General features: G+C 36.6%; 1 protein-coding gene across 4 annotated transcripts in view; it reads right to left on the reverse strand.

The window, feature by feature from the left end:
- Positions 1-6,714: 6,714 nt before the first annotated feature.
- CUNH8orf34 (chromosome unknown C8orf34 homolog) overlaps positions 6,715-13,441 on the reverse strand; it is a 156,525-nt gene continuing 149,798 nt past the window's right edge. For all 4 annotated transcript variants that reach the window (XM_027891711.1, XM_027891709.1, XM_027891707.1 and 1 more), the window contains one exon: positions 6,715-7,560. In XM_027891711.1, the coding sequence (XP_027747512.1) occupies positions 7,553-7,560 (8 nt within the window). In that variant the 3' untranslated portion in view covers positions 6,715-7,552. The remainder of the gene's footprint in view (positions 7,561-13,441) is intronic.

The raw sequence follows: 13,441 nt of genomic DNA on the forward strand, positions 1-13,441 counted from the left end.
CTAATAAAATTGGATGACTTCCAGGCTCATAAAACATAAGGACTACAAGAGCTGGAACTTCTCTGTACAATACAAAATCTGCTGGAAACACTAGCAAGGATGAAAATGATCCTTCCGGGCACCAAGAAGACACAGCTGCTGGGAGGCTGCTGTCTGATAGGACAACTTCGCCCACCAAAGAAGAGAATACCCCAAGTTAAAAAGACACCAGGGCAATTGGGACACGATGCTTTTCACAGTTCAGAAAGGAGTTAACTTTTTGAACACAGAATTTATTAATGCTATGAATAACTGAAGACCATTCTAATGGATGTAGCACATGTCACAGAAGTGAATACCGTATACACGAAGTTCAATAGTCATATTTCCTCTGCACTGGTAAGTACAGGATAAAACTTTATCTTAGTGTCTCTATTATAATACACCACTGTATAGCATTCTACAACTAGACTAAGCTTACTGAAAAGTACCATGGGTCAGATAAGCAGTTTAGCCAAAAGCATGATGCTACATGACCATCACAGGTCAGAGCGAAACAAAAAGGATATAAATATCCCACATTCTCTGTAGGTCTTATTCCTTACTGTTGGTAATGTCTTATTGTATCACTGAATAGATGAGGACCCCTTTGTATGACACTTATCGAGGTTCTCAGATTTCTGAATCACTAGTGAAAACAGAAGTAATATAAAAATTATTATGAAGCAGAGAAGAAGATACTGTATATTTTTTACCTCAGGCTAGATAAATAAAACATTCTGACCACAGATACTTAATCCAGATACAGGAATAAACATTTCTACATTCTTGAATTCATTTTTTTATACTTTTAAAATCTACAGGGTACAATATTTACTTTTCCTAAATGCTTCTGACGTATCTGTACACTGAAAGATCAGTATTCCACCACCTGAAGACAGTATTACTCTCTAAAACATTTTGCATGCAGAACAAGTGGTAGAAGATAGAATTTAATTTGTCACACTGTGAATCTCCATTTGGATTTTTGACTGTTTTTACATTAAGAACGTTAGCTCTATCTTTTAAATACCTTAGAGTCTTTGCACAGAGCGGACACAGAATTACAGATGAGGCTTATACTACATTCTCTCCCAAAAGGCCTATGCATCACTGTACCCCAGGCAAGTCCATCAGATGTTTTCAACACATCCTCATAGGAAAATATTTTAAATTCTGCAAGAGCTGTGCCCAGACGAAAAGTCAATAACAGATAACGTGTTCTGGACACAGAAATGTAGCATCACCTGGGGGGATAGGAAGTATAAGTTGCCTTGGAATCTCAGCTAAAGGGCCCCAGACTTTATTAAACCTGGAGCTGTGAGGGTGTAGGTGTTGGATTACACACATCAATAGGAAGAGAATGATTTCTGGAGGCACTTAGGAGAGGTTTTGAATTATGGTACTTATCAGGCCCCAGGGAGAATTTTGGCAAGATTTTGAAATACACTCATGAATTCCTCATACACTTTTCAGAGACAGTTACAGCTGAACATGGAGGCTAGAAGGACTCTTGGCTGTTTCATCATATGTGACTTTTAGTGCAAAAGCAGGACTTTGCAGAGCAGCAACATGTCCACCCTGTTTATACCTTGGAGTTTTGATGTTTTGATTTTTTTAATTTTTGTAGATTTTAGAAGTAGTTATGTAGTAAATGTAGATTTTAGAGTAGCAGCAATATTATCCCTTTACCCTTAACACACCAGCTCAAACCCCTGTCACCCATTCCCATATCAATTCCCTAAATTCCTTAGCCTGTTTAGTCTCTTTTTCAAGGCAGAACATCCTAACCCTACAGAACAAGATATAGCTGTAGACCCAAAAACCTTCAGGCCTAGAGTTCTGGAAGGCCTCCAAGGACATTACGTGCTCTGAGGAAGATGAAGATGAAGAAGAGGGGGTCCCAAAACGCCCCCAGACCCAATTTCCAAGAGGCGTGGCAGGGGCAGAACCTGGGTGGTGGCAGGACGGGGATTGGGCGAAAATCATTATAAAAACTGTGGACATCTGTATTTCGAGAGTTCGGCGCTGGGGTATTCCAGAAAGCCTGGGGGCTCATTAAAACCTTTGTATCCTTATCTTATCTCCTACCTAATTTGGTTTGGAGTCTTTTTTTACCCACAGCCATTTAGGCAACACTGTAGAGCACAAATCCTTGCTGTTTGCAGCTGACACATCTCCTGGCCTGTAACAATGCTTCTTCATTACTGTCTGCAACTTTGGGATGAAATCCTGGCCACATTTACATCACCACAAACATTCACAAGGTTTTACAGGACTTAGAATTAATTCTGTTGCTTTGGATGATGTTTCTATTCATTGTCAGCTGAAGCAAGATGTAGACAACTAAGATATGAAGAATGTATTCAAGGGGAAAAGATCTTGTTCTGAGAAAGAACTGTCAAACAAAATACAAGCACTTGGGTACATGATATTCTAAAGATAAGGAGAGGGATTCTCCATCTCCAGACATTCTCAAAACACGTTAGATAAACTAAATGATATCTGGAGGACCTTCTCAGACACATTTCCTATTACACTCCATCACTAGGCTAACACATATGTACATTGCTGGGAGAAGAGGTTCCTGGTAAGCATCAGCAGCTCAGCATTTGGTTAAGATACAAAAGGAACTATAATGTTGTCTCTCCTGTGAGGTCTCTTTTGGGCTGTGCTGAAGCTGGTTTCAGTGGGCAAAAAGGTTTCTTGTGTCTCTGTCACAAATCAGAACAATAGTGCATCATTAAGCTCTCAAACGAAGGTCTAGGAATCTACACAAGACATTGGTTCAGTGATTCTACTTAATCTTTTGAGAGCCAGAAGCATTCTCCAGGATTGGCTGATAATAACTAAAGAAAAGCAATGTGGATCTCGAATATAACACTCATCATCCAAAGATGCACTAGTTGGAGAGTGCACCAATTCTAGTTGGAGAGTGCATCAAATTCTACAGCAGAGATTCTGGAATAGCAGCTGGCATAATATTAGTCACTAAAGCACTGCTATTTTCCAACAACAGAGATCTGTATGGAGCTTTGTAGATTAAATTCCAGTTCATGATAAAGTGAAATTTTTACCTTTGCACTGTGTTTGTGTAAGTGAAAATACCACTACAGACTTCTTTGCTGATTGAACTTTAAGTCCAGAATAATGTTTTCACTGAATGATGCACCTTGATAGGTTAAAGCTGATGCAGAGGAAACTTCAACAGACAGTACATATTAAATTTGTTGCACGTCTAGGGCAGACAAGCCATAGAAAAGAGTATCTGACTGTACTATTCATCATCAAACTAGGTTCTGTTTGATTATGCTTTAGTTTTATATAACATGTCAAGAAATAAAACAGCATCCAAATTCATAAGGAACAGTCGTGTCAGAAATCAAACTTATAAACATGTCTTCTGCTAACTAGCAATTTGACAATTAATTTGACTATTACTTCAGCAATATAACAGTAAGCAAGTTAATGCTGTCAAACCAGTGCTGTGTTTAAACTTTATTGGATTAATCCCAAACTTTTGTACTTTCAGTTGAAACAGTAAAGGAAAAAATATTACAAAACTAATTGCATTGTCCAACTAGCTGTTGTCTAATCCAAACGAAGTAGAAACCAGGGCCTGGAGTGAATGGGCACAAACTTCTCTAAGCGTAGGAAGAACTATGTGCCTCTGAATATGTATTCCTGCATATCTTTTTTCTTGTGAAGCTGCCTGGATCTAGTCACATAAAGCTGGTAAAAGCATAGTAACTTTATGGTTAGCATGCTTGCTGCAGAGAAGTCCAGGCTGCTGTAATCTAACCCAGGGAGCTTTTCTGTATTTTACATGAATAGTTCATTGGATTAAATGTGAAACATGTCTATATATAGCCAGAGCAATAAAACAATAGTTTCACATTCATGCACATGAGTTGGCTTTCATTAAGTTCATATATCTCCATGAGTTTAGTTTTTGCAGTATAGGATTTCCCCTGCATTACCTCTGTAAGTGAAAGATAGACATACCTAAAGCAATACTCCAGGAAGTCAGAACTGAGTTCCCCTCCCACTTTTTAAAGTGCCGACTCAGAAGAAAGAGACCTGAACTGTGAATAAGGCCATATTTCTAGGAAACTATTCCCACAGGGTCAGAAGCTTTTGTCAATACACAGTACGTCTGTTTGTTATGTGGTTTTGAATTATTGCTGAAGTTTTCAAGATTAGGATTTGCTCAGAGAAATTTCCCATTGGATAATATTCAAAAGAAATAGTTTCATTTTAATAGCTTTATGCAAGGAAAACTTCTTTTCCATTTCTCCCTTAGTCACACCTACAAATCCTAGAGCTAGACACTGGGGTAGAGAGAAGTCCCTCTAAAATCTGCCAAATGATGAAGTTACTTGATATAAGCCGTACAGAAGGGAACCTACTAATATTATTGTGTTATTGACGTGAATACAGACACATTAAAGCTGTTTTAAGATTATCCAGATAAATTATTAAGGGTGTGAAGGTCTTAAAAGGAAGCAGCAGAAACACATATGGCCATAAAACCTATTTTATTATAAATTGGTCTTTGAAAGAAAACCAGCTGCTTATTAGACAAGCTACAGGAATTTTTATATACTGAGATACGTTTCTATTTTTTTTTCACTAACAAGTACTATTTAGAATACTGCATCCCTATATTATTGCATTCATAAAGCCTTTAAAAAATTAAGATGCAAACATCTGGCTAGGAAAAATTTATCTGTTTCTCATGACTCTTTTTGCATTAAAATGCAGTAACTGAATAGCACCGGCAATGACCTATAAAGTATCTTTCCAAAAAGCACTAAATCTACTCTGTTCTGTGCAACTAGACAGCAGTACATTTTTATGCAGCTTTACACTGAGCTTTTTCAATGACTTTGAAGTGCCTGGTGCAGAGTCAAAACCAAAAAAAACCTCCACCTTGACATTCTTGCCAAACTAACTACAGCATCATCAACAAGAACATCCACAGCTGACTCTCAATTCAATTAGGCACCATGGAGGCAGATTTTATTCCATTGACAAATGGAAACTGCTTCCTGAAGCCAAGAAGGTCAAAGAGAAAATGAGTAAGGCTTCCTGCATCTCAGAGGTGAAAACAAGTTTATCACACATGCCTTCTGCATGGCCTTCCCAGCTGCTGTTTATGCTCCCCAAGCCCAGCTGCTTGTTGCCTAATTAAGTGCATCTCAGCTTCTCCTTGGAGTTCTCCTTGCCAGCTTCATTGACAGCTTCTGTGCAGTCAGGGTACCAGGTGGCTGCTTCTCCTCTACAGTGCCAGAACTGATTGCTGGGCTGAGTGCTAGTATCAGCCAAAATTTTTGGCCATACGCTTTAGAGGGAGAATTGCCAACCACAAGTGTTAAAAAACCATGAGATCATGTAAAAATTATGAGAACTAAAACAACAACAAAAAAATCACATGGGATTTTCTGTATGCTTTAGTGTAAAAACAAAGCCTTATTTTCCGTGGTTTTATCCTCTACCATTCAGTGTCCCAGAAAAACACCATTGTTTAGGCCAATCCCAAGAGCAGCCAGCTCTCAGGAGCCCAAAGCTTCACAGCTTTTATAACTAGGACCACCCAAGAGTCAAACCATCCCACCACATTTTGAGATACTTCCATATAATTAGCATTTGCTAAATTGTTCATAACTCTAACAAGTGTTGATGGTACCCACTATACCTGTAACAGAAAAGCTTTTTTTTGTCTGAAGACAGGAGCAGGATTGATATTCTGTCTTCCTGAATAAAGCCTGCTTTGTATTCACATGTAATCCAAATATAAAACCAGCCATGCCCCTAACCAAGCATCTCTGCACTACTGAGGCAAATCTGTTTTCAAGTTCTTATACATGCAAGAACTTCTAGAATTAAGAGGCTGTCAAATTCCAATTTTTTCAGTTGTTGTGAGCAATCTTGGCTCTCCTGAAGTCAATGAGATTTTTCCCAGGGATTAAATATGGTCATGATTTCACCCAGTAATGCCATGAAGCAGAAAGAATGGAGCTTAACAGATGTTCAGTGAAGCAACGGAAAGAAGAGAAAAAGACAAACCTACTTTACATTTTTCAGTACTGACAAGGTAAAATACGAAAAGTGAGCCACTAAGGAAGAATAAAACCCATGAAGAGGAGATATTAGTTTCACAGGAATGCTTTTCTGAGCACAACTGACTAAATAATGACCTCCTCCATGCAAATGAGTCTTCAAGTGTATTGCAAATGTACACAGCATAGCAGATTTTCTTTACTGATAACAAATTAATGAAGCCCCTTCCTGAAATGAACTTAAAGGGATTATTCTCATTGGGGTTTCAGTATTTAATTTTACATATGGGAACGCTACACTATGATGACACATATAGCAAGTACTTGCTCACCACAGTGCTACCTTCCATTTTACTTGCTCATGACTAACACAGATGACATGCTTTCTGTGTATTTAGCACTGTATGTTTGTGAGACAGTAAAAAAAAGTTCACACTATGAAACACTCATGCCAGACAATTAATGTTTATTTCTTAAACAAATAGATGCTTTTTAATACTGTATTTTTAATAGTTGCAAGCAATTTTATTGTATCATTCTGTCTAAGATACAGGAACCAAGCATACATAATTGAAGACAAAGAAAATTGAGAACACTCTTGACAGAGTTAACAGATAAATGGAATCAATAAATGCAACTGCCACATCCCTTCATTTGATGTCTGTGCAAAAGCATCTTCTAAATTTCCAAGCACACATCACACACACCAATTAGGATATTTTAAACAACAAACTTGTTTCAGTAATCCATATGGGTAACTAAAACTTTATCATAATATATGAAATTCCTTTAGGTGCTTTATTTTTGCATGCACGCGCCGGTTCTTGTTGTTACAATCCCTTTTTTAACAGTCTTTATTTGTTTTAGAGATCAAAGTGGATAAATTCAATACAAAGCTATGTGGAACGAGCAGCACCTGTTTCTGCTACCCACACACACACCCCTTTCACTCACTCCCCCTTCTGACATCTCTCTGCAGGTGACTATGAGTGAACAGCTAGTTCTCTGTGAGACCTGAACGGGACATACAGATTGGCAGATGCAGGCAAATACTTTAATGTTTATTAATCTAAAAAAGAGTAAAGATTACAAAAATATAAGGAGTAGAAAACCTTCGACAAGTTAAAATACATAAAATCTTTAGGCAAAGTTTATTTTGGTCAGGCAGAGTTTAGTTTATCAAACGGTGATCCAAAATAACTGGGGTATAAACTAAACAAAACATTATAGTAACTTTATAAAAACTAAAAGGTGACAGTTCCCCTTCTTCCTAAGGCCACTGTACCACAGTAAATACTCTGATTCAGTGCACTACAGCATCCACATATCAGAGCAGTTCTATACAAGTACTGCTGATACTAGTAAAATAACTTTACTTAAAATCATTATGTATAAACTAAAGCAAATTTTCAGGTGTAGTTTTGATCATAATTTTGTTTTAATTAAACTGTTCTTCAATAATCCCACTGATTTCACAAACCTGTGAAATCAAACAGAAAAACACAGAAATTAGGGCTAAAATGTTAAGTACACAAAAATAGGATAAAAGTGAAAATTAATCCTTCACTGTGTTTGCATTTTGTAAAAGTTCTCCATTATGCTGGATTCATGGTTAAATAAGCAAGATGGATCAGTATGTTGATGAATCTCAATTCTGTTTTATTTCTAAAATATTCAGAAGCAAATAATGGCTTCTTTAGTTATATTATTTGTTCCAATTATTCAGTGTTTTGGAGTGCTTCTTTCTCAATTGCAGTAATAGATTGCAAAAATAACTCTTGTCTCAAAAAGCATTGAACATAATATGCAACTGTGATGAATCAGATCAGCTGAGATAGCAATGTTTTAATTTCTGGTTATGTTCAGGTTGAAAAACTTGCCTGAAGCGAAATGGAAATTTAGCTTTTACAAATATTTATATATGCATATTGAAATGGACTGTTTTGCAAATGTTGCTGACTGTAACACAACCTGCCCCCTCCTGTGTTTGTAAAACATGTAATGCTGTAACTGGACCTATTATATAAATCCAGTAACAGAATCAGGGTTATAAACTGGAAATAAACACCACAACCACATTTAACTACACAGCTGAATGTATAAAGGTTTGTATGTTACCTCAGAAGCCTTTTTTAACACTGAAGGAAATCAGGCACAGCAGCTTCACATTTATTCACTCCTTTTGAACATATAAATATGCAAGCCCTCTTTAGGAGATTAAAGAAACTTGGCAGGAACAACCTATTCCCATTATCTCCAGCTAATTAACTAAATAGAATTGGAATAAATTTCCCTTTGTCAGGTGATAAGCCTGGACTTTATATGTGATACTGTACTCATATTCAACAAAGCAAAGTTAATACCATGAAAATCTCTGCAATAACAGCGACAAAAACAAAACCAACAAGAAATCTTATCAACAGTTCTTATCCTTTATGAACTTGATATGATTTTTGGGGGGGTCATTTATACCTAATGTTTAACAACTGTTTTCTTCGGAGGTGTTTATTTAGCAGATATTCAAGCTCTGTCACAGTTTGATCTTTAAATAACAAACTTGTCTTATGGTGGGGTAAAGAAGAGCAAATATATGTAAGCCTGTTTCATTTGCAGATTCTTCTTGTGACTGTTACCCATAGAAAATCCAAGGAATGGCCTTCCTAACTGTAGAAGAAAATGCCAGCCAGAAAATATACTGAATGCTACCCTATATCCATGATGGAATTCTTGACTGATGAAAAAATGTATTAGCAAGATCAAATCAACTTTCAGCTGTCATGAGATAGAAGAACACCAAAGGGGAGACACAAGAGTTGAAGGGCAGCCTGAAGAGGTGATGGGATTCAGTGCACCCATCTCAGTCCTCCAGTAAGACAGATCTCTAGTTGTCCTCTGAGGTGCCTTTTTTCTCTCTTCAGAGAACAGCTTGGGCTAGACTCTCTCAGTATTATACACCTGAAGGTTGGTGAGGTGAGTCATACCCTGACATGCTGCTTTCTCCAATGTAAAAGGAAATGACAATAGTTCTAAAAGTAGTTATTACAAGCTGGAAACCACCACTGACTGACTTGGGGAAGACAACTGAAAAACTGCAACCATTTTAAATCTAGTGAAATCATAACAGAAAGAAATTTAGACGGACTCACGACACATTTAGGAACATTAACTGGTGATTTTTCATAGCTTTCCTGTCAGTTATCTTGTTTTATCATTCCACTTCAGAAATCAGGGAAATAAGACACAGAGAAAATAAGCTTTGCCCAGATCTTGCTGTAACGCTCACACTGGCACTATGCATTGCCAAAAAAGATTTAAGTAAAATGAACAGAAGTCACATATGAAGAATCAACCCTCCTCTCTTCTCCCTCTCCTCCGATTTCCAAATTCATGGATTTTTCCCTCTGACAGGGTCAGGAACAGTCACAAAATCTTAACTTTTTCCATTACAGAGCTTTTCTTACTTGAATTTGAAATCCTTCCTCTCATAATAAAGATAAGTTTCTACAGTTTTGACGTAAATTAATCTTTGCCTTGTAAAACACGTTTACGTCAACAGGATGATAAGGATCTTGGAGAATACTGGGTAAAATAGAGAAAACAGTTTTCTTTCATAGATGCTTCACTTCTTGGTCATTTTCACACCCTAGAATTATAGTCAAGCATTCCATATTCCTTCTGTTTTCTGCCACAATCTGGTCTTTCTGCTGCATCAGTCAGTTACGGAGCCAAAAGCCTTTCAAGGCCTTATTTGATACAAAAGGATTGTACTCTCTGCTTGCTGCACCCTGGGTCTTGCGCTTCATGGAGTTATTTGCATTCAAACAAATTGAGTGAAAAGTATCAAAACCAAATCAAGTGTTTAATTAAAGTTCCTTCCACAACATGCAACAAATTAGGCTGCATTCTCAATAAAACGTTGCATTTCTTTGCTATAATGGCAAGAAATTTCTTTGCTATACCGGTGAGCTGATTTAACTAATTGTCAGTGATTAGTCAGTAAAAGCTTTAGTTTATTTATTCCATGGAATTCTTAAATATTGGAGAAGAGCTTTACTTTTCTAGCACTTTATTATTTTTTATTATGTCTTTTAACACCACAATATTAAACAACTTGTCTTTCAACACATACACTATAATTTGTGTTTCAAATGAAAGTTCTTGTATCAATATTTAGAGCCTGTTGTTTCACTACACTGCTAGTGGAGTATTTTTATTGTGACATATGTAAATATATATTTATTTACTTATTTTTGAAAAAATTTCTAATAAAGCTTAGTACAGTTTTTTTAGTGATGAGCAAGGATGATTGTCCATTGAACTTCTACGTATATCTATCCAAAGTGGTTTCAAGAAGACATAGAACTCTGTGGAAGTTCAAGAAAGCTTAGAACTCCATTTGCAATTTTTTTTTTTATTAAAAAATAGAATCTTTCTAAAGTAAAATATTTATCATTGCTATTATATATATTGACTTTTAATAGCAGGCATTCACACAGATAAAACTATCACAAACATATTTGTGCTCTGAAATCTACTGATTTCTACAACTGTCCAGAGCACAGTAAAGCTTAACCGTATTTCACCAGTATCTTTGTTACGGTCAGTATTAATCCAAGTTTTTGTATCTCATATTTCCCAGGTGTATAGTTTTGGATCACTAAGGACTGCCATTACTTTACCCAGAGGCACCCTGTCTTCTCAGATAATTGATTTTTATATCCCAGGGACTAAGTTATGATAATAAAAACAACTGGGTAGGGTGAGTTTTGCTGTTTAAAATCACTAAAATAAATCTTAGAATAAAAATCACAGAAATGTGACCATCTAACTTGACCTCCCACACACCCGTACAGAGCCCACAGAATCTTCCCCTGGATTATCTATAATTTGTCATTTAGAAAGCTCAGTCACCTCGTTTTAATGCTTCAAGTTCATTGCCTCCCTTAACTTTTGGTAACAATGCTTGAGGCTCCTGGTTGCTAGGACAGAGGATTTAATTTCCTTTGTCACAGTTTGATGAGTTGAATCTTTTTTATTTAAATGTCTACCTACAGATACCAAGTCATCTCTGAGGTTCCTGGCTGAATGCCTTTATGTGAGGCAAACTCCATACAGGGTTTCCCAAAGCCTGGGTCATTTTTAATCACCCTCTGAAATCCCTCAAATAATTCCAATCTGTCTTAATGGCAAGACACCAATCCCACAGTTTTTTGCTGATATGATGTGGAATAATTACTTCGCTCCTTAACTTTTTCAGTGTTCAGGAAATGGAATACCCTTCTTTGTATTTGCATTATGCTGAGAGCTCACACTGAGATGATCTTCTATGATCATCCTAAATCTATTAGGACACTGCTTTCCAGGACAAAGCCCCATTATTCTGCAGCAGAGACAGATATATTTCTCTGGTGCCAGATATATTTCATTTCCTTCAAATATACTTCATCTGGTTATAATAATGTGCATTTTACTGGAATTTGGCCATTATACCAGGGGATTAATATCATTTAATAACTTCAACTTGTCCTTCCCAACAATTATCCAGACCTATCAGACCCTAATGAGCCCCATTCATCTACATCTTCCCATTAGAAACTCTAGTTTTTGATTCCTCATTGAGCCAGCTTTTAATTTACCTAATGTGTGCCCTGATAATTCTCTATGCCATTTTTTAAATTACAGTGTCATTTTTTATTACATTAAATGTCTTTGGGAGTCCAAGTTTAGCATAATAATGCGAGTTGTAGAAAAAGATATCTGTAAGTTTGGAAGTTGTACTGAAAAAGCTTTCTGCACTGAAACAGATTTTGAGAATTATTTTTTCCTCACTCCAATGGAAAATTCCCTCCTCCTCCCAAATCTGTAGTCCAATGTGAACTTTTCCAAAATAAAACCAAAACTTACTTAATATAAATAAAGTGACATGTGCTAAAGCCTTAATAGTATAAGAAGATAATGGCAGCTTTGGATTTAAGGACATCCATTCAAATAATACAAAACTTAAGTCTAATTCCAACTTTCCCAAGCCTTTCCAACAGCCATTTGACTTCTGGTAGAAATAATGTCAATCTCTACTCTTTTTTTGCTATCTACAAATAATTAAATCCCAGTGGGAAGGTGTCCATGCTAGAAGATTGGTTTTGTTTATTTTCAGACTCAAAAAGCAGTTATATGAAACGGTGCAGCTTTAGCTAAGGATGTAACAAGACATCCAGCCAAGACCATCCAATAGGATAAAGTCTGTTTACAGGAGCACAATCCTTTCTGGAATCTCATTTCTGAAGTACACATAGCACTGTCTCAAGCTCAACACCGAGCCAAGCCACTGGCAGGCAGAATGAGAGGCAACGTATCTTTAACATACATAAGTGCATGCTGAATAAATTTTCAAAATAATTCATACTCCAAGCAGACAAAAGCTTTATGACACCCTTGGAAAGGGTAAGTGGAATTGTAAGATGTGACTTTTTTACTTCAGTTTGTATTACCACTCTTGAAATAATAAAGAAAGATACCAATATGTTTCTTCACAAGACTCTTGAATGTGAAATTAAAGTCTCCCAGAAGTTCACTTTTGGGACAGATTCCCTTCTGGACAAAAAAAGTGAACTTACTATTCACTGAGAAAAAGTTCCAAACACAACTATTATGTTCTTACTAAACAGACACATAATTGTCTCATATGTTTTAGCAATGCCTCATAACTACCTTACTCCCTAGAGAAACCACATCTAGCATTGTCCTAAACTCAAACCCACTGCAAGAGATTTTTCTAGTACAGCTATACTCCATCAGAGCAGAACAAAATTAAAAATAGCTGAATTTGACCGACAGAAATGGAATGAAATGTCATAAAGTTGGCAATCAAGTTGCTACTCTAAGTCTGATTCTATCATTGTTACTCATACTCCATATCACCTGAATCTAGCAAAAGTAAACTTTCACACCAAAAACATATTACAGCAGTAAACTCCTTGTTATTATTATCTCTGATCAACTAATTTTCCAAATCTTAGGAACAATTACTTTCATAATTAAGAAAAACTGATTGTTTAGGCATGTGAATTTGCTCAGTGCAAGGAATTTACCCATGCACAAATACTGCATGGTTTGGAAATTTACTGGAACACAGTCTGAATTTCTTCATTTGGCAAAAAAACCCTGTCTTTCCTTCTTTGGGTCCTTCTGCTAGGTGGACATTTGTGCAGAATGGGAAAGTGGATGTTTTATTCAATACCTGTTGAAGTCATCAGCAGAGTGTCTTTGACTGTAGAATTTCAAGACCAGTGAAGAATGAATGAAGTGGAAATCCCACTTTTCCCCAACAACCCTTTGATTTATCAGCAGTAGACTTTTCACTG

Source organism: Empidonax traillii, unplaced genomic scaffold (genome assembly GCF_003031625.1).
Source record: "Empidonax traillii isolate 1590-97213 ecotype Southwest subspecies unplaced genomic scaffold, ASM303162v1 scaffold327:size604231, whole genome shotgun sequence".
NCBI classification, from domain to species: domain Eukaryota; kingdom Metazoa; phylum Chordata; class Aves; order Passeriformes; family Tyrannidae; genus Empidonax; species Empidonax traillii.